Source organism: Vicugna pacos, chromosome 21, assembly GCF_048564905.1.
Source record: "Vicugna pacos chromosome 21, VicPac4, whole genome shotgun sequence".
NCBI lineage: Eukaryota > Metazoa > Chordata > Mammalia > Artiodactyla > Camelidae > Vicugna > Vicugna pacos.
In genome coordinates this window covers 28,331,006-28,358,110 of record NC_133007.1, presented here as the reverse complement: position 1 = coordinate 28,358,110, position 27,105 = coordinate 28,331,006, and the positions used below count along the sequence as shown (strand labels likewise).

General features: G+C 34.2%; 2 protein-coding genes and 1 long non-coding RNA gene across 8 annotated transcripts in view; 1 reads left to right on the top strand and 2 right to left on the bottom strand.

Moving 5' to 3' along the window:
- Positions 1-338: 338 nt before the first annotated feature.
- On the bottom strand, positions 339-23,629 carry GOLPH3L (golgi phosphoprotein 3 like). 3 transcript variants are annotated; one of them, XM_006216946.4, is made up of 5 exons: positions 23,459-23,629; positions 21,426-21,620; positions 7,157-7,288; positions 5,863-5,977; positions 339-2,566 (listed from the first exon to the last, which is right to left on the bottom strand). In XM_006216946.4, the coding sequence occupies exons 2-5, from the start codon at positions 21,606-21,608 to the stop codon at positions 2,139-2,141; spliced, it is 858 nt and encodes a 285-aa protein (XP_006217008.1). In that variant the 5' UTR covers positions 21,609-21,620; positions 23,459-23,629; the 3' UTR covers positions 339-2,138. The 3 variants fall into 3 exon arrangements, with proteins under 3 accessions (XP_006217008.1, XP_072802729.1, XP_072802730.1); XM_072946628.1 differs by lacking the exon at positions 23,459-23,629 and adding an exon at positions 22,878-22,994; XM_072946629.1 differs by lacking the exon at positions 23,459-23,629 and adding an exon at positions 22,173-22,304.
- HORMAD1 (HORMA domain containing 1) overlaps positions 22,930-27,105 on the bottom strand; it is a 17,310-nt gene continuing 13,134 nt past the window's right edge. For 3 of the 4 annotated variants that reach the window (XM_006216948.4, XM_072946624.1, XM_072946625.1), the window contains exons 14-15: positions 26,337-26,408; positions 24,445-25,127 (exon numbers count right to left, since the gene is read on the bottom strand). In XM_006216948.4, the coding sequence (XP_006217010.1) occupies positions 25,047-25,127; positions 26,337-26,408 (153 nt within the window). In that variant the 3' untranslated portion in view covers positions 24,445-25,046. Of the gene's footprint in view, positions 23,015-24,444; positions 25,128-26,336; positions 26,409-27,105 lie in introns of those variants that run through there. The other variant, XR_012062869.1, reaches the window with a different exon arrangement.
- Positions 23,763-27,105, top strand: part of LOC140688115 (uncharacterized) — a 16,725-nt gene continuing 13,382 nt past the window's right edge. The window contains exon 1 of the long non-coding RNA XR_012062870.1: positions 23,763-23,954. This is a non-coding gene — a long non-coding RNA (uncharacterized lncRNA). The remainder of the gene's footprint in view (positions 23,955-27,105) is intronic.

The following is a 27,105-nucleotide window of genomic DNA, read 5'->3' as shown; positions in this document are numbered from 1 at the left end:
AGAATATATTTATTCTCTCCATGGTAATAATAGTATAATTGGGCAACTTATTTTGATTGAAATGGAGACATTATTCAGACATTAGCTGGTCTTCCAGTTAGCCTTAATGTAACCTGCTTTCTAGAATATATATGTTACTATATATATAATACTATAGTATTTGTGGGTTTATACATATATACATGTAATATGTATAATACTATAGTATTTGTGTATCCCTAATTTTCCACACAGGATGAAGCAGAGGCTGGTATCCTAGTGTAAATGGGGAGTGTTACTAGCCATGTGTGGAAAGTTCTTATTTCCAGTAAAAATGACTGAAGTTGTAAAACCGTACAGAGAGACCAAAGAGCCAATAATCTTTATTATACAGAAATGTGAAGGCCATATGCATTAAATGAAAAGACGTTTTGCAGTGAACATTATGCAGACTCAAACTGAAGGCATCCTCATCTTATTAAGATACAATATAAAAATAAACACTGACCAGGAGTTGCTAGACAGAACTCAGCTTCTACCCACCCCTATCAAGCTGAAACTTTCCACAGGAAAACCTGATTTCAATTCATGCCGAATTGTTCAAATGGAAAGAAAAACTAAGGCAAGGTAGAGATAACACATGGACTGGTTATTGTGCTTTTAGAGAGCCAGACTGAAGCTCTACTCAGCTTCGCAATAAAAGTTTGTTTCACTTTAAGTTGTATCTCTAGTCACCTAAGCAATATGTGAAGTGAAAAACAAACAAAAAAAGTCAATTGTGTTGGGGAGTTTTGTGGGGATAGACAGGTTTAGGGGAGGAGATGAAAGTTAAAATCATTCACTTAATTACTTCTGATCAGGAAAAAGTGGTATCAGGTCTGAGTCATCTGTATTAGCCCTTTGACAGCCTTTGTAGTGGCCAAGAGCCAAGATCCATTAAAAGTATCAGCATAATAAATGCTTGATATTAGCAAAGTTTGGTGCCTGTCCTCTTTATAGGCCCAAATACTGGACTTTGTATCAGGATACTTTTAACATCAAATTGCCCTTATAAATGGGATTTTTCTTAATAAACTTCTCTTTGCACTCACTTCTGAATTGAAAAATGTTTTAGAGAATTGGTTGGAAAGACAGTTGTGTTAAGACTAATGACTAGCATGGTATCGGTGGGTTAGATACAGACAAAACTACATCCAGAACCCTTAATATAGACAGAATATATCGATTTACGTAGGAAGCCAAATAGGGAACAAAAAAGATCTAAAGATTAGATACTGTTACTGTCTGGACTCAGGATACTGCTAGTCAGCAGCTGAAATTTACAACTCCCTAAATTCAATCTGAGCGAGACATTTAAAGGAGTCTGGAGGAATCAGGACAGTCTAGTGCTAAAGACTGGAAGTTCTGATGGCACCTCCCTCCCTTACAAACTGTAATGCTGACTGCATGAAGGAGGTGGTTGAGAGATACATTTTTTTCATTTTGACTTTTGTCCTAATGAATGATGGAGTAGGATAATGCTAAAAGAAAGTATAGAATGCATTTCTGGTTCTAGGACTATGAGAACCAAGTAATTCAACTTGGAATATTCTCATTAGGTTAGAAGAGAAAAGAAGAGAAAATCATTAGCGGGACAATCCCAAAGACCAACAGCTCCAGAAATCAGTTTTGTGGTTATTGTCCCTTATTCAACGAGACACTTATTTCAATAAGCTACACTACTTAGCAGAGCCTGAGAGGCAGACTGAAAACATGTATTTAAGATAGAAAACAAACTTTAAAAAATGTGATAAATGGTTTGCTCTACATCTCATTCACATTCTATGGCTAGAGAGCTCCAAATTTCACTTAGGTATTCCTGCTTATCCAAAAGCACACTGGATGAAAGTAAACAAAGAAATGAGAGAAAATGTTTATTGGGTGTGTGTGGGTTCACCCCACTTATTCGCCTCTGGAGTGGAAGTATAGAGAGAAACAAAGTCTGCTTACAATAGTCAAGGTCTGTGGAGGAGCCCGGAAGATGCTTTCCCCAAATCACAAGTCTGATTCAAGAAAAGGAAAAAAAAATGATGAAAAACATCTCATCACACAAAATTCAGTGATGGTGTCTCTGACAGTCACTGACCAGCAAGGGAAAAGGAGAAACCCATCTGCTGGCTTTAGGATTTATTGAAGGCTGCCAGTACAGCCCAGATCATTTCTGTGGCACTGTGCTTTGTCCCCTCAACCTCAGGGTCCAATTCTACTAGGTCCTTTGCTCGATTCATTGCCATATCATACTTGTCATCTGTCAAAGAGGAGAAGACATTCTCTAGCACGTCAGAGGAGTGGGCCAGCACCAGCAGTGCTAGTGTTCGCTTGTCCATACGCTGAGGGTCATTTACCCACCGCTCTAGGACACTGTCTTGAAGTTTTTTCACTAGTCGCTGTTTTTCTGTTGTATTGGTCACTGGGTGAGTAGTCATGTCAAATAGGAGGAAATTCTGCTTCTCAGTGGTTAGAATACCCTTCTCTACTAGGTTCTTTGCAATTCGCTCTCTTACATTTCTTAGCTGGTACTGTAATTTGAAAGGGTTCCAGGTTTCACCTATGGGGAAAATAAACAGAAGACATGAACAACACTATAAACCAACTAGACCTAAGAAGACATCTATAGAATATTCTACCCTGTAACAGTAGAATACACATTCTTTTCAGGTGCACATGAAACATATTCCAGGATAGAGCATATGCTAGGCCATAAAAAAAGACTTAATAAGTTTAAAACAATTGAAAACATACAAAGTATGCTATCCAACCACAATGGAATTAAATTAGAAATTAATAATGGAAGGAAATTTGGGAAATTAAAAAATGTGTTGAAATTAAACAACATACTCCTAAATAACCAGTGAGTCAAAGAAGAAATCACAAGGAAAACTTTGAGTTGAATGAAGAAAGAAATTGAAGAAGACCCAAATAATGGAAAAACAGCCTGTTTTAATGGAAAGGAAGACGTAACATTGTTAGAATGGCAATACCACCCGAGGGGATCTACAGGTTCAAAGTAATGTCTATCAAAATTCCAACAGCCTTTTCCACAGAAGTGGAAAAGCGGATCTTCAAATTCATATGGAATTGCAAGGGACCCAGAATAGCCAGAACAATCTCAAGAAAAGAGAATAAAGTCAGTGGACTCATATTTTTCCAACTTTAAAACTTCCTACAAAGCTGTAGTAAGTAAAATAGTATGGTACTGGCATAAGGCCAGACATATAAATGAATGCAAGAGAACAGACAGCCCAGAAATAAACCCTTGCATATATGGTCAAGTGATTTTCAGCAAGGCTGCCAAGACCATTCAAGGCGGGCAGAATAGTCTTTTTAACAAATGGTTCTGGGAAACTGCATATCCACATACAAAAGAATGAAGTTTAACCTTTACCTTATTTAAATACAAACATTAACTCAAAATGGATCAAAAAGTCACATTCAAGAACTAAAAGTATAAGACTCTTAGAAGAAAGCATTGGGGAAGATCTTCAAAACATTGGATTTGGCAACAATTTCATAGATATGACATCAGAAGTGCAGGCAACAAGTAGATAAATTGGACTTTATCAAAATTAAGAACTTTTATGCATCAAGGGTTACTGTCAATAAAGTGAAAAGACAACTTAAAGAATGAGAGAAAATATTTGCAAATTACATATCTGATAAGGGATTAATATCTAGAATATATAAAGAGCTTCTAAGATTCAACAACAACAACAGAACCCAATTCAAAAATGGGCAAAAGACTTGAATAGACATTTCTCCAAAGAAGATATACAAATGGCCAATAAGCCCATGAAAAGTTATGCTCAACATCATTAATCATTAGGGAAATGGAAATCAAAACCATAGTGAGATATCACTTCATATCTACTAGGATGGCTATAATTAAAAACAAAAATTAGAAAATAACAAGTGCTGATGAGGACGTGCAGAAACTAGAACCTTCATGCATGGCTGGTAAGAATGTAAAAGAGTGCAGACTCTGTAGGAAACAGCTTGGCAGTTTCTCAAAACATAGAACTATCACATACATGACCCAGCAATTCTACTCCAAGATATATATCCAAAAGAATGGAAAGCAGGGACTTGAACAGATATCTGTATAACAATATTCATGGCAGCATTATCCAGAATAGCCCAAATATGGAAACACCCAAGTGTCCATCAACAGATAAAATCAATAAACAGAATGTGATAAATACATACAACAGAATATTATTCAGTCATAAAAAGGAATGAGATTTTGATACATGCTACAAGATGAATGGATCTTGAAAATATTATGCTTAGTGAAATAAGCCAGACATAGAAGGACAAGTATTGTATGATTCTGCTTATATGAGTTACTTAGTATAGGCAAATTCATAAAGACAGAAAGTAGAAGAGAAGTTGCGAGGGAATGGGGGGGACAGAGGAAGAGGGATGTATGGAATAATGAGAAAGCGTTGAGTACAGAGAAAAGTGATGTTTACACAACACTGTGAATGTATTTAATGTCATTGAATTTTACACTTATGAATGACTAAGAAAATAAATATGAATATTTTACCACAGTAAAAAGTTAACTAGGTGCGGAAGGGTATAGCTCAAGTGGTAAGGTGCATGCTTAGCATGCATGAGGTCCTGGGTTCAATCCCCCGTACCTCCTCTAGAAATGAATAAATAAACCTCATTACCTCTCCCCCCAACCCCCAAAAGTTAACTATATACCCACAAGAAATTAAAACATGTCCACACAAAAAATCTTATCTATGAATGTTCATAGCAGCACTTTATAATAGCCCCAAAGTGGAAATTACTCAAATGCCCATCAACTGATAAATAAATGAATAAGAGTGGTAAAACCATATAATGAAATACTATTTGAGTATCAAACTATAGTTTTGAGAAATGTTACCAGTAGGGGAATCTGGGCAAAAGATATAAGGAATCTCTCTGTATTATTTCTTAGAACTGCATGTGAATATACAAATGTGTCAATAAAAACTTCAGTTGAAAAAATTGTTCCAGAAGGTGGCATTGGTTGTATTCTCAAAGTGCCCTGTCGAACAGTGACCTAAAATTTTATGTCATAGATTTAGTTATTTATATTATAGTTTCTAAAATGAACTTTAATATGAATAACAAAAAAGAAATGAAGCATTGATATACACTACAACATGAATGAACCTTGAAAACATTATCCTAAGAAGCTGGTCACAAAAAACCGTAAGTTTTTGTGACTCTCTTTATATGAAATATCCAGAAAAGGCAAATCTGCAGAGACATAACGTAGAATAGTGGCTGCCTGGAGCTGGGCAGGAGGGGTGGGGAAATGTGGGGAAAACTGCTAACGAGTATGGGGTTTATTTTGGGAGTGATTAAAATTTTCTAAGATTGTGAAGATGGTTGCACAATTGTGTGAATATACTAAAATTCATTTAATTGTATACTTTAAATGGGTCAACTGTATGGTATGTGAGTTATATATCAATAAAGACATTAAAAAATTCCTTGTGAGCTTATGAGATAGGGTGGCAGAGGTACGGTGAAGCTTCAGAACATTTTACATGTTGATTAATCATGCCTTTCTTGTCCCTCATTAACCCCGGAAAACAGTGACTATATAACTTACTCAGCACCCTGAATTTCTATACTTCTTTTTCCAACCTTAAGAGTAGGATAAAGGTTATAAAATGTGGGATTTTAAAAGCATTTTAAAAAACATTTGCTCACTTTATTTATTTTATTTTATCATTATTTTTTAATGGAGGTATTAGGGATTGAACCCAGGACCTCATGTGTACTAAGTACACGCTCTACCACTGAGCTATGCCTACCCCTCTAAATCACTGTGAGTCATCTTACCAGTGAGTAGCTCTATCCATGTTTGGACAGTTTCCGTGGGTTCAGTTGCTTTGATGTGTTTGAGAGTTTCATCCAGTAAAACATCACCTGTTGGGCTGTCTGACTTTAGCAGTACCTTTCAGAGAAAAAGACATAAGGGACCCTGGCTCATTTACTTTATTCAAATCAAAATCTTTCAATATGTTATATACACATTATTGGTTAAGTGTTAAGTGACATGTAAAGCAACATAACAAACTATCTCTGTCCTCATGAAATTTAAATTCTAGTGGGGAGATAAAATAACACTTGAAGTGGGGCCCTAGTGACAGAGTGGAAATAAATGATAATGGAGAAAAGATTCAAAAACTCTTTGAGTCTGGAAAACCAACTTGTGACACAATAAAAGTAGGAAAGTCAGGAAAAGGAGTCAGTTTTGGGGAAAAGTTGATGAAGTTTGGTTTTAACTGATATGGGATAGCCAAGTTGAACTGTCTGGCCAATAGTTAGCTATGTTCCTGGGGCTGGAAAAAGAAGACAGGCTGAGAAACCTGGGAGTTAATATCATGGAGGTAATAAATGAAGCTGTAAAAGTAAATGGTATCTCCAAAAGGATACAAAGTGATACAGACTGAGACTTAGATGTTAAGGATTGGAGAAGTAAGGGAAATAGGGTACAGTCAGAGAAGGAAGAGGATGTAGTATAACAAAGGTCAAGAACAGAGAAAGTTTCAAGTAGGAGGTGGTGGTCAAAAGTGTCAAACACCACATATAGGTTAAAAGAAAAAAATTAACTGAAGACTGAAAATTAGATAGTGACGCCTAAGAACGCAGTTTCAGTAGAATGCTAAGTATGACCCTGAAGCTGGGAGAGGAAAATACGAGTAGTAAGAAAGTGGAGACAGCAGTATAGCTCATATGCTGGTGGGCTTGGAATATGTGGAAGGAGAGAAACTGGTTATCTGAGGACGACCAGAGTTAAGACTGTGCTTGCTCACACGTTTGCCTCTTCATATATAATACTCTATTTCATAATATTGTAGCTACAGACAGAGATGGAGAAATAATCAACAGCATCCTAAGTGTGATTTTTCTGCATAAAAAAGGAAGGCAAAATCATGAACTTCTTAAAACTCTTTAGATCATGGATACTTGGATTTCTCTCTTGGCTACAGGATAATTAAACGTGCTATACAACGGGACAACTGAGTCAGTGATACTTATTTTGTCTCACTACTCAAATCTTCCTCTTCCTCCAAAATGGACCATTGGTATCTGTCTTTTCAGGAGTGGAGGTTCACAGAGGATGCTTTACCTTTCTGTCTAGTAGTCGCTTCTTACGCATGGTGGGGGGCTCTAGATAGATTCGACCTCGCATGGCCAGCTCTATCAGGATGCCCCCTCGCAGGCCAGATGATATGCAGTCATTCCAGAAAGATGTGTAACCCTGGGGAAGGGGAAAAGAGAAAAGAACATTCTGAAAGGGATGGAGACTTGCAGCAAGCTCCTGAAGAATGGTACACTTTTTGTGACTCATTTCACATTACATGAACTCTAAGTACAGAATAAGAGAAAAAATATCCAAATCCCTTAATCTAAACCCCCTAAAGTATGATCTTCTGCCTGACTTCATGCCCTTTGTAAATTCCTATGGTTTGGCTGTTATTTAATAATTGGCATGCCAAATTTTAATTTTGGGGAAGAATTTTGGCTTCTTTAAAATCTGTTTCCATGACATTCTAAATTTCAGAGTGGGATACAAATAAGTAGAAAATTGTATAAACCATTGAGCCTTTTACAAAGTCTCCAAGTTATGTATTATTTGCAAGCTATTTTGATGGGTGGTGTAGTAGAAACCCAGCTCTGCCACTGATTAGATAAGTACCTTGGGTACGTTCTCAAGTGCAACATCCTCATCTGTAAAATCAGGGCACTAACAACTGTCTTTGTAAGTTTACTGTGAGGAGTAAGTGAGATATATATTAAGAAAGCACTTAGTATAGTACATGGCATATTGTAGTCACTTACATGTTAGTTTCCTTTCTGTAGGAACTACAGGGAATACAAAAACATACAATTAACAGCCACTGTCTTAAGGAGCCGAAAATGTAACTGGAAAGACCATGCAAAACTGAGGAAAGCTCTGTGATAATATAAAATTTAAATAAAAGCTCAACTGAAAAGGGAGAAGAGACAGGCATAAATGACAACTGGAAGTTTGGTTTAGATGATAGTTTTTCAAATTACAAACCACTTTTAGGCTAGAGTAGTCAGGAACTCTTATGGGACTTGAGCTGGAGTTTGAAGAATCAGTTCAATTTAGCAGAGAGGGAGGGTTTTTCAGATGAAGGAAATTATCTAACTCCTACCTATACTTCAAAAGGGCATTCTAAACAAAATTATCAAGGAAGGAGACCTCAAATATGTTAAGAGATCTAACTGAAGGATTTAATGAGAAATCATGAGATCAAGTTGGTCAGGGATAGGCTGTGGAAAGCTTTGATGCTTTGAACTTTTAACTGAAAGGCAATATTGAATTCTGAAGGTTCTGAGCAAGGAGTTAATATTAACACAAGGAAGGCCCATCAACGTTACCAGAAATGTTTGGCATTCTTTAGCTATATTTGGGTGTAGTATTCCCTCTTACTGGAGAGAACTGGTGTGATGTTGGCAGGGAGGTTCTACCATGGCTTTAAAGCATCACCAAGACTAAATGACTATTAATAGCAGTAATATCTAACATTAATTGAACACTTATAACATAGTAGATTTGTGCTAAGATTTGCATGCATTATCTGATTACATCTTCACAACAATCCTATAGGGTGGTACTATTATCCACATTTTAAAGATGAGGAAACTAAGGCTTATGGAGGTTATATAACATGGAGCTAAATAGTGGCAAAGAATTTTTTAAAAATTCCAGTTTTTCCTCTTTATTGATTTGGGGGCCATGCACTCACTTTTCTTTAGGAAGCTATCATTGAAATTTTAACATGCATGATAATTAATTTAAAATTAATACAAGAGCTACTTTACTTCTAAAACAAATCAATGTATTAACCACTCTCCTAGTTGGCCAATATTTTATCTTTCTTTACCTCACAAATCAGACATTGCTATTGGCATCATCATTATTTTATACGGGTAGCACTTCTTTAGATTTACCCAGATGCTTACCAATTTCTTTGCTCACCATCCCTTCTTGCATCTCAGACCTCCTTTCTGGTACCATTTTCCTTCTTCCTAAAGTAGAATTTCCTTACGTGAAAGTCTGTTGGAGGCAAACTCTACTTTATCTGAAATGTCTTTATCTTACCATTGTTCTTAAAAGATAGTTTCTCTGGATATAAAATTCTAGGTTGACAGTTTTATCACATTAAAGATACTATGCCCTCCTTTCCTAGCTTCCACTGTTGCAGCGAGAAATTTATCATCCTCACTGATTGTGGAAGGTGATTTGTCTTTTTTCTTTGGTCCTTTAAGATCTTCTCTCTTGGTGTTTTGCAGTTTGACCACAACATAACTGTAATGAATTTACTTATTTTGTTTGGCATATGCTTCCTGTACCTGTAGTTTTATTTATTCATTTAGTATCCTAGGAATCCCATTGACGTTATTTATTTAGTTATTGGGGGGGGTGGTAGTTAGGTTTGCTTATTTATTTAGTTTTAGAGGAGGGACTGAGGACCGAGCCCAGGACCCTGGGTATGCTAAGCATGAGCTCTACCGCTTGAGCTATACCCTCCCCACTGTAGGTTCATTTTTCAGTTCTCAAAAATTCTCAACTTACCTCTAAGAATTTTGGGTTTCCTCCATCTCCTTTATTCTTTCTTTCAATCTTTTTTATTCTAACTCCCACGTCTTTTAACCTCTCTTTCATATTTTCCATTTTGTCTCTGTATTGCTCTCTCAAGAGTTATTTCATATCTGCCTTCCAATTTACTCTCTCCACCTATATTTAATAGGTTAAACTAACCCTGAGATTTTGATTTCAACTACTTTTCATTTCTCAAAGTTTTAGTTAGTTATTTTTCATATTTGCCAGATCATTTGTGATCCCTTTTCTTGTTCATTTTGTGATTCTTTTATTTCTTTAAAAATGTCATAGATATTTCATATTATCTGATCATTTTAGTATCTGAGGTCTCTGAATGACCTGTTATTTCTGCTGATTTTTTCTCATGGGTGTATTTTTCTCTTTATGTTTGATGATATTTGATTAAGACCTAGTTAGTTAGTTAGTTAGTTAGTTAGTTAGTTAGTTAGTGAATCCATGAGATTCTGGAGGCATGAATTGAGGATGTCTTCCTCTAGAGAGGAAGATGGACATTTGGTTCAGCTGAGAGCAAGGCATGGGGGTACCAGGAGACTGCCACACAACAGGGAACAGATTTAAACCCAGATTCTCCATTTTATTTCAACCCAAAGGTTTATTCATTACCACCCACAATTCCTAAATCTCTGGACTGATTTGGTAATGTGCCCCAGAGTAACCTGGTTTTCATGATTGTTTATTGCTCACCTCTAGAATTTTAATTTTGGTGTTTGGGGGCTCTGAAGATTTCCTTTACTTTCCAAAGGATCAACAATACATTAAAAATTATGTTTACTCAAGACTTAGTCTCTGACCACTATACTGCCAGAAGGAGAGATCTTCTAATTCCATTCTTCCCATAGCCAGGATGATCTTTAAGCTCAAATCTAATTAGATAACTCCCTTCCCCTCTGCTTAAAAATATTTCAAATGCTCCTCCTGGTGAAGTCCAAATTCTTTAGTACATAGCACTTACACCAGGGGGCTGTTACTGGTCTCTCTCTGGCCCCTTTCCCCTAGAACAGCATACTCCGGCTTTCTGGAACTATTTTAAGTATTCTTTAATGCCTCATTTCTGCCGGCTGGCCTTTCCACACACAGTTCTCTCTGTCTAGGAGAACCAACAGTCTTCTTTCCCCAACTCCTCCCTGTACTTAAGGATTGAGTACAAGGGTCACATCTTCCACATAACCTACTCTAACATGATCTTTCCCCCAACTCCACCCTCTGGGTTAGGTTCCTCACCTGTGTGTATATGTGTCTATTTCTCCTCTGTCGTTTATATCATTTTATTTATTTATTTATTATTAAAGTATAGTTGATTTACAAAGTTGTGTTAGTTTCTGGTGTACAGCAAAGTGATTATTTTATACACACACACACACACACACGTGTGTGTGTGTGTGTGTGTGTATTCCATTCAGATTCTTTTCCATTATAGGTTATTACAAGATATTGAATATAGTTCCCTGTGCCATACAGTAGTTCCTTGTCATTTTTCTATTTTATATATAGTAGTGTATATCCATTAATCTCAAACTCCTAATTTATCCATCCTCCCCCCTTTCCCCTTTGGTAACCATAAGTTTGTTTTCTGCCTGTGAGTTTATTTCTGTTTTGTAAATAAGTTCATTTGTATTTTTTTTTAGATTTCACATATAAGTGATATATGATATTTGTCTTTCTCTGTCTGACTTCACTTAGTATAATAATCTCTAGGTCCATCCATGTTGCTACAAATGGCATTATTTCTTTCCTTTTAATGTCTGAGTAATATTCCATTATATAGACACACATACACACATACATACATACATACATATGAATATATATATACCACATATTCTTTATCCACTCATCTACCTTATTATTTATTCTATTGCATTGCAATCAACTGTATGTCAGTAGACTATAAATTTCTTAGGGACAGAGTATATGACTGATACATAGTATTTCTCAATAAATGTTACTTAAAAGCATAAATTTATGATTCAAAGTAAATATGTGAATCTGCAAAACCTCAACCTGAAACATGAGCATCCTCAGACATATCCAAGGTTCCCAGGGTCCACATCTTAGTTTCAAAGCTAGGATTAGTTCTCCCCACTGCCTGCTTCATGACTCCTTCAAGAGTCATATTTGCACCTCCTCTTTAAGGAAGGAGTAAGCCTTTTTTTTTCTCCCAAGTAATAATTGATTTCATACAAGTTAGCTGCCTAATTAAGGTTAAACTATAACTTTACTTTAGAAAATATAATTTACTTAGGCATAACTTTTATATAATCCTGGTGACTTTATGATTCTCAACAGGTGTGCAAACAGTTCAGCCAGTACTAAAGCAATTAGAGGAACTTTTCCTTTGTTTTTTCATTTCTTTCTGACTATATAACTTCTGTTTCAGTGACAATGATGTCAGATTGTCAACAAAACTATAAAGGATAAGAACTGTAAATAAAGAAACAATGGATACAAAATGTATGTTTTTCAATATCACTCTTTCCCATTCACAGTACCTCATTTTATGTAAAACTCTTCAAATTAGTTTTCTAACTTCTTTTTTTATTGAATTACATGCCATATTAGAAAAAAGTATAAAAATACATATGTAGAGTTTTTAAAAATAATTATAACTCTCAGGTCCATTTTCCTCTAAATATATCTAGTTGTCTTGGGGAATTCTCAAACCATGGATAATAAAGATTCTGGGTTAAAGGGCCAGTGCTTTAGTATGCAGGACGATCTAGCACATGCATACTAAAGCTCACCATTCAGTCATTAAATTTAATTACCAAAGGCTGTATACATAACGGAAAAGAAAAAGAGAAAAATTTTAGCATCTACTGAAAAAACATTATTGTATCTTGCCTCATGACCAAAAGAAAATACTGGAGGATTGGCAGAATGAGAGCTTTCTGATCTTTCTGTATGTATAGCAGACTTTGTTTTTTCTTGATTAGAAAAGTAATGTATAATTGTCAAAAAAAGAAAAAAGAAAAAAAGAGAAAAGATTATATTATAGAAACGTATAACTTAGAAAGTAAAAGTCTCATATTTTTATTATCTCCAGGTAATAGTTCAGTGGTTTTTTTCTAGATTTTATATACACAGTCCATTATATACTATTGCATACAGAAATGGGATCATACTGAGTGGCAACTTTTCCACTTACCCATCATTTTGGGTATCTTTCCACATCACTAAATATGGAGCTACCTCATTCACTGTAATAGCTGCATAGTACTGCATTTTAGATCCATTCTAGTCTAGCTATCCAAGCCCTTACTGAGTTATGTTTGGGTTGCCTACAATTTTTTGCCGTTATTAAAAAAAAGCTATAAAGAAATATTCATTTGTATGTGTATTTATGTTGAATAAATTGCTAGAAGAAACTTTTGAGTCAAAGATTATACATATTGAAATTTTTGATGCCATTTTATTCTCATAAAAGGTTGGGCAATGAGATTTCAATAAATTCAGACAGTCAATACGTTATGCTGAATTTCCGCCTAGTTAAGTATTTGTTATTCAAACTTCCTTGAAGACACACCTTCAAACAACTCTGAAGGTTAGAGATTTTAAAGTTACCTGCTTAGGGTAAAAAGAGGAAAGAAAGCAAAGAAACTTAAAGCATCATTAAAGACTATCCTTATAAGAAATTTTAAAAGATGTTAGAAAGTCCTTATGATAAAGTTGAATGAAAACCAACCAAATACATAATTGTATACTCAAGATTATCATAATTATATAAAATACTTTAAAAAGTGGTTTTCTAATTTTTTCAAATTGTCTACACTGAGAAAAATATTTTATTAGGGAAAAAACTCAGAAAAAAAATCCTTCCAACCCTCCAAATCAAAACACTCAGCATTAAAATTGCTTCACTTTCCATAAGAGAAGGAATTTTATTGTGTCTTCTTGAAGCCTTTTTTATATGCCCAATTCCAAACCCCAAAGTCTGTATGATAATCTCCAGGGGCTATCAAAAATTGTATGAGAATACAAAAGTTATATGAGCAAAACAAATTCATTTTTTCCTCTAAAAAATTACTTTATGAGTTAATTTACTGTACACCAGAAACTGACACATTGTAAACTGACTATAACTCAACAGAAAAAAAAAAGTTTGTTTACTAGTTTTCTTTAAAGTGCTTTATTAAAAGAGTGCCTTTTAGGATTTGTTATAAATTCCTCTTTTATAAATTAATGTGATTCATTCTAACTCCAATTAATAGTCTATGTCCACATAGCCAACAGAAACACTTTAGAAAACAGATTAAGCGTTCAAAGCTCACCCTGTTTAATCATAATGGGGAGTAAGGAATTATGACCTGGATGTTATTTGGTTTACCAGATGATTTCAGCATGACTGGGAAGAATGGATTATAAAACTAGACAAATGGATAAGATCTCTTAATAAACTACATGAAGATTATATCGTTTCAGGCTTATTCAGGATACTGGGTGGGAAGATGCAAAGCTGCTGATAATAATCAATTTATCAGTTTTCTCAGGGCCACCAGTTAGGATTTTTTAAAAATAAAGCCATTACTAAAAGTTCAGAAAATAAAAACAACATGGTGTATAGTACAGGGAAATATACACAAAATGTTATGATAAATCACAGAGAAAAAAATGTGACAATGAGTGTGTATATGTCCATGAATGACTGAAAAATTGTGCTGAACACTGGAATTTGACACAACACTGTAAAATGATTATGAATCAATAAAAATGTAAAAAATAAAAAAAATAAATAAAAGGGCAAAAAATAAAAAAAATAAAAAAAATAAAAACAACATGGTAATGCCTTGTCAGTGAAAATGAAGTCCAAAATAAAGGAAAGCAACTGGTAATCTTTGAATATTCCTACATAAGTTTTAAATCTCATTCTGGCCAATAAAAGTATCCTTAATTTTTAATTCTAAAAAATTTAAAAGTGATTGTAGTACCAAAAACAGTAACTTATATGCCTTTCTTTTCCCACAATCTGTTACTTATGAGAAAATGGAATTTCCATCACTACACATCATGCAAAGGAAATGAAGGAAAGAAATAGTTGAGAAGGGGGAGTAAAAATCTGAAAATGTGCATAAGGCACTCAATCTATTTCCCTATGACTCCTTAAATGATTTAAAATAGATTGAGAGACACATAAAAGCAGCTTACATGCCCCAACTGGGAGCTAGGGTGGGCAATATCAGAGATCTGCGTTCTGATTACAGACGAGCAGATAGAGGACACTGTTGTAACCCCCCTGGCTTGCTGCAACCCTTCCCCTTCTGGCTGAAGTGAATTCCAGGTGATTTAAAGAACTGATGCCTTTCTCTTCCCCTTCATTTTCCTTTTTCCCCTTTGTGGAGACAGATACCAAAGACTAGGACATTCAAAAGCAACTACATACACAGGTTAATTAGAAGGGCATTACAAATGCCCAAGGAAAGGCACAGGCTCAGAAAAGACTTAAGAAGACCTTAATTTTACACCTTAGGCTGATTCTCAGCACAGAGATAAAAGCATTACACCACACACAAAAATCAACTCAAAATGGATTAAAGGCTTGAATGTTAACACCTGAAACAGTTAAATTACAAGAAGAAAACAGAGGGTGAGGTCTTTGACATTGTTCTTGGCAAACCACATATTCAATAAGTGGTTAATATCCAAAATATACAAGGAACTCATATACCTCAACGGCAAAAATCCAAACCCAGTTAAAAAATGGGCAAAGGACCTGAACAGACGTTTTCCCAAAGAAGACATACAAATGGCCAACAGGTACATGTAAAGGTGCTCAACATCACTAATCATCAGGGAAATGCAAATCTAAACCACAATGAGATAACACCTTATACCTGCTAGGGTGGCCGTTATCAAAAAGGTAAGAGAGAAATGGTAGAGAGAAATGTGAAAAAAAGGGAACTCCTGTACACTGTTGGTGGGAATGTAAACTAGTCCAGCCACTCTGGAAAACAATATGGAGGTTCCTCAAGAAGTCAAAACTAGAGTTACCATTTGATCCAGCAATCCCACTTCTGGGTGTATATCCAATCATTTCAAAGAGATATATGTATTCTTGTGCTCACTGCAGCATTTTTCACAACAGCCAAGGTATGGAAACAATCTTAGTGCCCATCAATGAATAAATGAGTGAAGGGGAAAATATCACTCAGCCTTAAAAAAGAAAGAAATCCTGTCATTTGTGACAACATGGATGAATCTGGACGACATTATGCCCTGGAGATATTTTACCTGGAGATATTATTTCACTTGGAGGTGAAATAAGCCAGAGAGAAAGATAAACACTGTACTATATCATTAACATGTAAAATCTGAAAAAAACCAAGCTCATAGAAACAGAGTAGAAAAGTTGTTTCAAGGGCCTTGGAGGTTGTGGGGAAAACAGAGGCTGGTAGCAGGGTATAAACTTCCAGTTACATGATGAATAAGGTTTGAGGATCTAATGTATATATAACATGGTGACTACAATAGTTGCTAACACTGTATTATATAATTAAAATTTGCTAAGAGAATAGAACTTAAATGTCCTCTCTCTCTTTGTGTGAGAGAGAGATGTATACATATGTGATATAGGTATACATTGTGAAAAGATTCCTCCAATCGTGTTAATTAACCCATCACCTAACATGTATGTATACATATACCAAATCATCACATTGTATACTTCAAATATCTTACAATTTTGTCAATTTATTGTTCATTTTGTGCAATCAGGAAACTAAATGTCCAGGTTATGACCTAAATTATAAATTAGACTTTAATCTTTTGATTTTAATAAAATGTTTTAGGACTGAGCAACTTTCAAAGAGGAGCAATTTTCTCCATTTATAGCCATTCATTGACAAGTTGTGTACTGACTTACTGTAACTGATTTTTTTAACTTACTGATTGCTGAAATTCTTTTTTACTAGCTTAAAAAAAAACTTGCACTTCCAATCTCCCATTGCTAATAAATTACAATGAGTAAATTATAATTGATGATCACTAGTAAGCTTGAAAAAGCTTAGCATTAATATATTTTATATCTATAATTTAAGTTTTATTGTCTGATTTATCTTTTTATATATATATATATGAATAGTGACATTGTTTTAAAGAACATAATTGAGAAGTACAAGGCTATTGTTAGCAGCACCATTCATAATGGACACCCGAATGTCCATTAACTGGCAGAATGAATGAACAGTCATATATTCATATAATGAAATACTACACTGCAGTTAATTGAATTAAATCATATGCAACAACATGGCTGAATCTCAAACACACTGAACAAAAGAATACATGACAGTATTAACCCAATAACATAAAGTTTAAAAATAAGCAAAACTAAAATATACCATTTCGAGATATACACATGTTAAAACTACAGGGAGGTAGGGCTGCATGTGATTAGCGAAGGGCACAAGTTGATGCCTCCAGGATGCTGACAATGTTAGATTGATGGTGGTTACAAGAGTGTTTGCTTTAAAAGTACTTCTTAAATTTTACATATGTGTTTTACACACTTTTTTGGATATGCTATATTTTACAATTTTAGAAAAGTTAAATAAAACACACAACTGGATGTCCAGCTCTGGTACTTTAGTTTCAAAACATCTGAGTTCATTTAAAGGAGATGGGATGATTTCAAATATCTGTGGTTACTGCAGTTGCAAATCACTGAAATTATTACAAACATCCAGCTGTTGTTCTTTTTTCCTAGAAACTGTCTCTCTTCACAGTCTAACTCTTGTTCATCTTCAGAATCCAGGTTAAGAGTTATCACTACCCAGAAGTCTTTCCCAATACCTCTTCTCCTTCCCTTTCCAACATCCTGCTTTCCACCACCCATCTGAGTCAGGTGTCTTTCCTCTCTGCTCCTTCGGTATCTAGAACATAGTTATGCATATATCACAATATACTGCAATGGTCTGACTTTCCTGATCCCCCTCTCAACCTCTCCCACCACTAGGAGAAGCCACTAGACTGTAAATGATCTCAAAAGCAGGGACTGTTGTTTTTGTTCTCTTTCAATATCCAGCACATGGCATATATGAAACATTCAATAAATTTTTGGTGACTAAACAAATGAATGACAATATATTTCCACAGTACCAATGAATAATACTTCTTGTCAATTTTTGCTCTAGTGACATGAAAGATATGGTTTAAAGCTTTTATGTCACAGTGCATAGTAAGTACTCAATAAATGGCATTACTAAGAGAAAGCTCTGTAAGGAAGGGAAGAAGGTTAAAAGACACCCTCCACAAATTTAAAAGATCGTAGCCAAAAGTCAAAAACATTAGTAGGTTCATTCCTCTTACAAGTAACTTAATTTAATAACAAAGAGTCTCAAAAAGGAGAAGTTTTAAATATACTAGCAATTAAAACATTAGCTGTCAATGAGTCAATAATAATATCCACATCAAAACTCTTAACAAAGGCAATAATGACAAATAGGATCCTGATTTCAACAGGAAATCTATTTTATTTGGTTCAGGCTGGTGCTCAAGTTTAATTTTCTCAGTTGAGGTCAGTGTTATTGAATTGAGGTAACATCTAATTTTAAATGTACTTTAAAGGTTAGACTCTTCAACATATATTTAAATTTCTTGAATATTTGCACAAGAAATGAAGCTTAGTATTTTTAAACCAGTCCGTGGCAGCTACTCCTCAGAAGAATCTTAAGAAAGGATGACAGTAATATTTCACAGTTTGACTATGTGATCTAATGTCATTCTTTTCTATACCTACAATTCTTGAAATATTAGTCTCTTTGTGTTATTTTCTTCTTACATTTTTTTTAAAACAAATAATTTCTGAAAAATTATACGATTGGTTCTACACAGAAAATTTTATGGATATCTTCAGCAAAAAATTAATGTGGGGACTTTGGGATGCAAAATTTAACATTTAGGAATTTTTTTGACATGTCACAAATCTCAAACCATATAAAAACAAGAAATTACATACATAACAAAACATATACTCAAAAAGAACATAGAGCAAAAAAATATCATTAAGTCTTTAATTTGGACACAAAAATGAAATGGATGCTGCTGTTTTCTTTAGGCTTGATCCTGTTACTTAAAGAAAAGAGTCTAAAAGTCTTGCCTGGCACTCAAAATCATTCCTACTCTGATCTGAGTCTAATTTGCCAATTTTGAATCTCATTGTTTTCTAAGAACACCACCAACTTCAGTCATACTGGAACTCAATTATCTCCCACATTCATCAAGCTCGTGATACTTCTGCTCACTCACCCAGAATGTGTTCCATTCTACTTATGTTAGTTGCTGTTTACTTCTTTAAAAATCTTTTGAATTGTAAAATATAATGTGCACACAGAAGAGTGCACAAAAGTGGAAAACTCAATGAATTATTCCTAAGTGAATATCCATGAAACTTCCCCCAGAGAAACAGAAAACAGCACCCAGAAAGCACCTTCATGCTCTTTTTAAAAAAAATCATTAACACTCCCCTAACCCTCACAAAAAGGTAACTACTATCCTAACAAATATAGTAATCCCTTTCTTGCTTTTCTTATAGTTTTACCACCTAAATATGCAACTTCAAACACCATAGTTTAGTTTTCTGAATTTTATATACATGTGATCATACAATATGTATTCTTTGGTATCTAGCTTCCTTTACTGAACATTATATGAGAACCATGCATGTCTTAACAAAGTCCATTTTCATTCTATAGAAAATATATTCATACTAATTTAAATAAATAAACAATTCATTTTATCCATTCTGCTGTTGATGGAGCTTTGGGTTACTTAACTTTTAAAAAGATGTATATCTTGTTTCCCCAGCTAGAATGCATGTTTCTTGAGGACAGGGGCCATATATTATACTATTTTATATTTAACTTAGTATTTGTATAATGCTAAGCATATAATGGGTGTTCCCAATCACATTAAATATTGATTAAATAAATCCATAAGTAGTTTGCAAGATAAGAGAAAAATAAGTTGAACTAGAAATCAACATAATATTTTTAGAAATACTTATGTAACTGGCATTTTGGAGTAACTATTACTACTTTAATATATCAGAAGGTTTGACCTCTCATTTATTTAGAACTAATGATTTATCATTTCTTGTTCTTCCTAAGCCAACTGAAAGCTTAAAGCTTAATTTATCAACTATCTCAAAATAAAATTAGGACAACTCAAAAAGTGGCTATTATCTGCCCATCTTCATACAGTATCTCACCAATATATTGAGTACCCACAATGGTCATAGCTCTAAATAAGTTCCTTTTTTTTTTTTCATTCTATTTACCTAAGTCTGTATTAACTATTATAAATTTAGAAACACACAAAGACAAATTTAAAAGAAGTTTTTGTACAGAACAGAGGCAAAAATTCTAGTATCTAGGTTCAGCAGGAAATTAATCATTCCTATTCAAAACTAAAACAAACCAAACAGCTTTTTAGTTCTAATATGCTCTTCTTCTTCAGTCAGTGAATATTTTAGGCACTGTGTAAACATCTCAAAACAGTATTTACATCACCTAATCTTTAAGCCTACTCTGAACTTCTCTTGGAGAATCAGTTTTGCTTTTTCATTTATTTGACTTAAACAAAGCCAGAGCATCACCAACTTCCTCAGCAAACAGGAAAATATACTTCCAGGCAAGATTTTCTGACACATTTGTGTCTTGGCCAAGTACAGATGGGTATGCCTCTATTAGTTTTAACAATACACAGGCTATAATAAGTCTTGTAATTTTTGTTCAGGTTGGTAATTTGACATGATAAAAAAACAGAGAAGGGAAAAGTGATAAAGAAAATAAAAGGTAAAGTCTAAGAAACAAGGGTATTCTCAAGTTAAGGAATCAAAGTAGAAAAGAAGAGATGTTACTAGATGAAAGAAGCCAATTCATTTCTATCTCAGGACAATTATCAAAGCCAAATTTAGTAGTTTTTTTTAATAGAAAGTAACACTAAATTTGGTAAGTTTTCAAAACAGGCCAATAATAAATATACCTTCTAAAATTTACCAACGTCTTCTTGAACAGGAAGTAGATTGTTTAAAATATGATATTAAAGGCAAAATAAATAATTAAATTACAAATGAAGGATAATGTATACAACTAGTAAAAAAGCCAAGAAAATAATTGGTTGTCTCACAAGACTTGCTATCTCAAGACTAATATTATTATAAAATAAATGTTCTATCAATAAGGGAAAATTAGAAAGAAAAGAAAAGCTGTAATTAATTTTAAAACATTTTCTAAAACAGTCCTCATCAATTGTTGATATTTAACTTCTAAAGATACAGAGAATAGAATAAAAGTTATTTTACTATATCATAAGAGAACTACCCACTGTTTATTTTTGTAAGATGGTTAATCATACGTGTTCCTTCTCTTTTCATTCAAAAGACTTTTCTCCCCAAAGCTCAAGAAGACTTCAAAGTGTGGAAACTCTTTCTTAGTTTAAAAAGAGGTTATTTCACCAACGGTATAACTTGGGAAACTACCAAGTACAAAAACTTTACACTGTGTTATATCCTGTAAAATTTTGAAGTAATTTTGTAATTAAATTATACTTCAAGTAATTATACTTCTAGATTTTATCCTCTAAGTATCAGCCATTCTCCCTAACTCCACCATCCCCTAGATGGCTGAAGCACAATTCTAAGGTCAACTTAGCAATAGTGAAAATATTTTATCAGATCACTTCCTAAAAACATTTCAATATTCAATACTTAAGAGTCTTTGAGACAGCCTAGCAAACCCAACTGCATTACCTCTTTATCTTTTAGTCCCAGGAGCAATACTTCTTCCATAAGGGTGAGGCGGATATCCTTAGAGTCTCCAGGGTCCTCATTGTCTTGAATTCTCCCTTGATTAGTGTCTTCCTCACTTTCCACCTTCTTTTCAGAGTTCTTCCCTACTTCAGAGCGACGGGCTCGGTGAGTTAAAGTGGTCATTCTCACCTCTTTCTGGAGGGGGTGATGAAAAAATATCTATATGTGTGCTAATGTAAATGAACATATAGATATTCACACATGCACACTAAAAATGGATACAGATAAGAAATATTTACAAACTTAAGAGAGAGAAAGGAAGGAGTAATGGCCAGAAAAAATTAGGTGGATAACACAATATTTTTTTCCAAGTACAACAGCTTGAATCTACAGAAGGAAATGACAAGAAATCAAATCAGTAATTCTAAAGATCAATATAAATGATCATTTGTTAAGCCTGTTGATTTCTTGTGCATAACCTATAACCCAGGAGGGACTGTCCATCATTATGACTCTTCTTTCACAAAATGGATTCTCCCCAAGTTAAATAATACCAAACAGCAAAAAATTATGAGCATCCAGCTCCAAAGAGCATATAATAATTTATATGTAATTTCTATAAACATTCAATGGTACATTATAAAACATGCACAAAAGCAGTCCAAAAAAACATTAAGGAAAACTAAATAGAAATACACGTTCTAGTATTTTCTTCCCAACCCCTAATGACTCATCTCATGCACTCACTTTGGAGATCACCAGTCTAGAGAACAACACTCAGAAGATCATGTGTAGTAATTCCATTTAGCTAGAAAACTTTCATCTCTATCCCTAGGCTGGTCATCTTGCAAATACACAAATAGCTGCCAACAAAAAGTACTGGCAAGAGAACGTTAAAAGATTAGCAAACTTCTTCTCAATTACAAAAAAAAAACCAAAAAACAAAAAACAAAGAGCATGCCCTTTTATACCATGCACTTCAGTTGTTATAAAAATTCACAATCAAGAGAAACTGCACTATCATCTGTGACAGTTTAAAGTTAGCATGCTTTAAATAAATCTAAATGCCAGTTTTAAGATGAAATATAATAAATATCTTAAATCAGCAATTATTTAAAAGAATAGCTTTTTCAAGATCAAAAGAATGCACTTAAGAGCCTCTGTGACTGAATCCCATTCTACCTTCTAGCAATACTTCTCGTTACTCCCAAGTATGTACTGTTAACAAACCATTTCTCAACCATGTCCCATGCCTTCCACCATTGCTCCTCTGTACATGCTGGAGTTCTCTCCTTTTCCCCTTTCTCTCTAAATTCTTCCCATTCTACAAAGGCCTATTGAAGACCCACTGTAAAGCCTTAACTGAATCTGCTTCTCCATTACCCACATGTCCCATGGCCAGAATAGGTCTCTCCCTCAGCTGTACTTTCACACAACTTTATTTATACTTACTTCCTTTACAGAATTTATTATAGTCTTTCTTTTGGTATGGCTGTCTCTCAATTGTAAACTTCTTGAGGGCAGGGATATTGTCTTCTTGGGTTTTTATATTCTCCATAGCAACTAGCACAATGTCTTTAACGTTGTAACTGCTCGATAAATATATACTGATTAAAATGAATACTCAGAAACGCATGTGAACATTTAAAATAGAAATACAAATGAAGTGACTTACAAAAGATTCTTTGTACAAGGCTATGTTTCAAATAATTCTTGGTGGGAGGCAGGAAGAAGAGTAAAGGAGGAAGTGAACCATGAAACAAACGCTTAAGGGCACTAACCCTGTCTGGCACTGTGAATAGGGCTTATTTCCTAATCCAATCCAAGAAACTTTAAATGGGCAAAAAAATTAAAGGAAATTTTCTTTGAGGAACTAATTGCCCCTGGACATTTACTAGTTAAAAATCCTATTTAAAAAAAAAACACCCAATGGCCCCCAAATTAAATAAATAAAAACCTCCATCTCCCCATAAAATAAAAAAATTGGAGTCTTTTTTTTGTACCTTAGGAAATACATGTCCCCAATTGCTTACCTGACGTTACTTCTGGGTTACGGCCAGACGCAGGCTGCAGCTTGCGCTCTATTTCAGGGGGACACCTGTCCCCACCCCCACCCCACACCCCGTCCTAGTAGGTGAAAAACTTCTCAGCCACGCAGAGAGAACAAACTTCCTGATCTTCGTTGCAGAGAAGGAATAACACATCAGCTCTCTCAGGATCACTAGGCAACCTACCTTGGTGTTTCTTTATTGGACCAATCAGAAACCTCCAAGGCTGAGCTCAGCCAATCGGAGCTTACGAGGGGAGGCTCTCCCCCCGGCTATTGTTGCGATCCAGACAAACACCACCAAAAGGAGGCAGGTTTGGGTTCAACCTGACAGCTGGTCAATCCAATGAAGGAACCTTCATAGAGAGAGGAAAGAGGGCTACGCTCCCCATCCCCACTAAATCGGCCAATCAAAGCGTTCAGTGAGCTATCACCAGCTGCCGATCAACAAAGGTTTCCGTTGGTCAAGCTCAGTGTAGCAGGTGTGTTACTGTAGCAGAGTACACTGGGACAATAAGGTGGAATGGGTTGATATCCAATGAAGCTAAGAATACATAAACATTGGTTGTTTTCGACAAGTAGCTTATCCCTAACTTTCCTGTTAGAGAAAAATCTGATTTAGGTCAGTTTGTGGATGTTTATTTGGTTTATATGAAACAGGATAGGCACATCTCTACCACAGCATTCATACTAACATTCTCTGTTAGTGCTTGTTACTAGCAAGCCCATAAAAATGTTTGTTTTTAGACTCTGGCTGCTGAAATTGCAACAGACCAAGTTTTAATCCTTCCTTTTCTAAAGCACAGGAAATAGTCAAATCTGGAACCAGATCCCAGGTTTCTCATTAAAAGCATATCTTTCACAGTAACACTCAAAAAGTTCCAGGAAGTGTGCAAAGTGACATCTGCTAAAATCTCAAAATTAGTGTCTAAACATTTTCTGCTAATTAAATAAAAAGTAGAAGCCATGAAAGAGTCTAGAAGCTGAGCAGTATTTTATTTATGCTGCCAAAAATGCCAGACTTTAAAATCAGTCATTTTGTCTTTTAGTAAAAAAGTTAAAAAAGGGATAGCACCAATTTTTAATTGTACATTATATATTATCATGTTAATATACTATATCAAAGTACTGAAGAACACTTTTAATAACAACATAATGACAAACAGCTAAATTGTATAGTTTTAACATAAGTAAAAAGTGAATTTCTATCAAAATTTAATACCAAAATAAAGATTTATTTCAAAAAACTGCTTTAGAGGGCTTTAAAAGTTAATATATGTTTAAAGGAAATGTCCACCAAAATGGAAGATGGATCAATATTGAGTAGATAATTAAAAGAATAAATTATGACACTGGTACTTTTGTTTTTATTCAAAAGTTCTCTTGAATTTGTCTCATATAAAGTTCAAGATCACAATATGATAGTCAGCTAAGAACTCATTTTAGTGTACTAACTGCTTAAAACTACATATAAGTTTTCAGAGGTAGGGCAAACACACCTTAAAATAGTAATACAGTGTCCTTTAGTTTAAATGTTGTGAAGAACTTTGCAAACATGCAGAAAAAAAAATTTTTTATATACGTTCCTTTGGTGCTCTAAACTTTCTTCTTTTTGGCACTGACTCTTGACTAGAAGAATCAAACTGACGACGGACCTGTCAAAAGAAAACAACTGCTAAGGATAGATACTTTCCAGTTTAAATGTCTAATTTTAGATCTTTTTCATGTCTTTCAGGTTCCTTTCTTCCTTCCTCCTTTCTTTTAAAAAATTTTACCTAGCATACTATTTCCTACTAGGATAGGATAACTGGGTTCTTTAAAAGTAGCGTAAATTTTATTATTGACATATTTATATCTCCTAAGGGCTGCTGAAAGCATATCCTTGCAAAATACAAGGTTTTCATTAGGGTTGTTGGAGTAGTTAAAAAGATAGATTTAACATTATGTCCTCAAAATAGTAAAGTATTTTGGGGGGATGGAGGGGAGAAAGATTAAAAAATGAGCTGCAAATAGAGCAACATTCCACTTTGGCATCATGTAAAATTTAAATCCCATTTTGTTTTTGTATTGCTGGTGCTTGCAGTGCCTGATAATATTAGACATTCAATGCACACTTCAATGAATGGGAGGATGAATTAGGAAAATTGCTAACAAGATTCTAAGTTATTGAACTTTTATTTTTCTGGTAAAAACTCACTAATGATACAAATTGGATTATGTTTTTGCAGAAAAAATAGTCTTTAAGTTTTCAGTTGTGTAATTTTAACCTACTAATAATACTAAAAATTCTTGTTACAAATATAAATATTTATCTCAGAAATGACAAATACACTAACTGATTTGGTAAAATAAGTTTCCAAATATAAAATAAGTGTTACAGGATTTAAGTCAGGAAAAATTTTCTTTCTCTTACGGTACTAGGAAGAGATTCTATACTTTCAGGGAACACGTGGATTTGGTACCATCTTGTTTCTACTTTAGAAAGCTCAGATCAAATCTGTGGTCCAATTTTAATGCTATATGAATAAAATGGCCTGAATATTCTTGTACTCTCATTTTCTCATTCTATTCATATTTTTTCCTGACACTGATTTTTATTTTATTATTTCCTCCAATAAAGTCAAATCATTCATAGAATAAGACAGTAAATGTTTATATGGAAAAATTAATAAACCAACATAGCACATTTAATTTTAAAATCACCCCCTTTTTTAGACTCAAATATATTTAAACAAGATTTGGATATCAGAGTTCTGAGGTATATCCAGGAATATTATCACATTTATCATTTTAAGTTTAATCTATAGTAATGATATTCTGATATTTGTCATTATATTCAGCCTATGTATTATAATAAGACTTACTGTTTTCCCAGATTCAAGTTGACTTCTCTTCCGATTTTCCTTAGAAGATTTTACTTGTTGATTTCCATTAGCCTCCACAAAGATATAATTATTACTAACTGGTTATTTTTCAAAGAACAACCAACATATTTTTCAACCATACACAACTATATGCAGTTTTAAAAGAATAACCAACTCCACTGAGATATAATTCAGATACCATAGATTTATCCAATTAAGAGTGTACAATTCAATGATTCTAAGTATATTCAGAGTTGTGCAACCATCACCACAGTCAATTTTAGAACACTTTCATCCTCCAAAAAGAAATCTTATACCCTTACAGCTATGACTCTCCTATTCCCCCATCCTCCCACCAGCATTAAGACTTTCTGTCTCTATAGAAATCTCTATTCTGGACTTTCATATAAATAGCACCATATAATATGTGGACTTTTGTGACTGGCTTCTTTTACTTAGCATAATGTTTTCAAGATTCATCCAAGTTGTAGCATGTATTGGTACTTCATTCCTTTTTATGGCTGAATAATAATGATCTGCTGTATTGATATACTACATTTTGTTTATCTATTCACCTGTTATGAACACTTAGGTTTTCCCCACCTTTTGGCTATTGTTAATAATGCTATATATGCAGTTTTTAAAATGAATATTGGATGATGACAAATTATTAGCTGTCATATTGCTAGTCTCTAAAAGGACACACTTATTTTCCGATGCCTGAAGTGTACTTTTCAATGGTAACTTCCTTACTATTATTAAATATTAT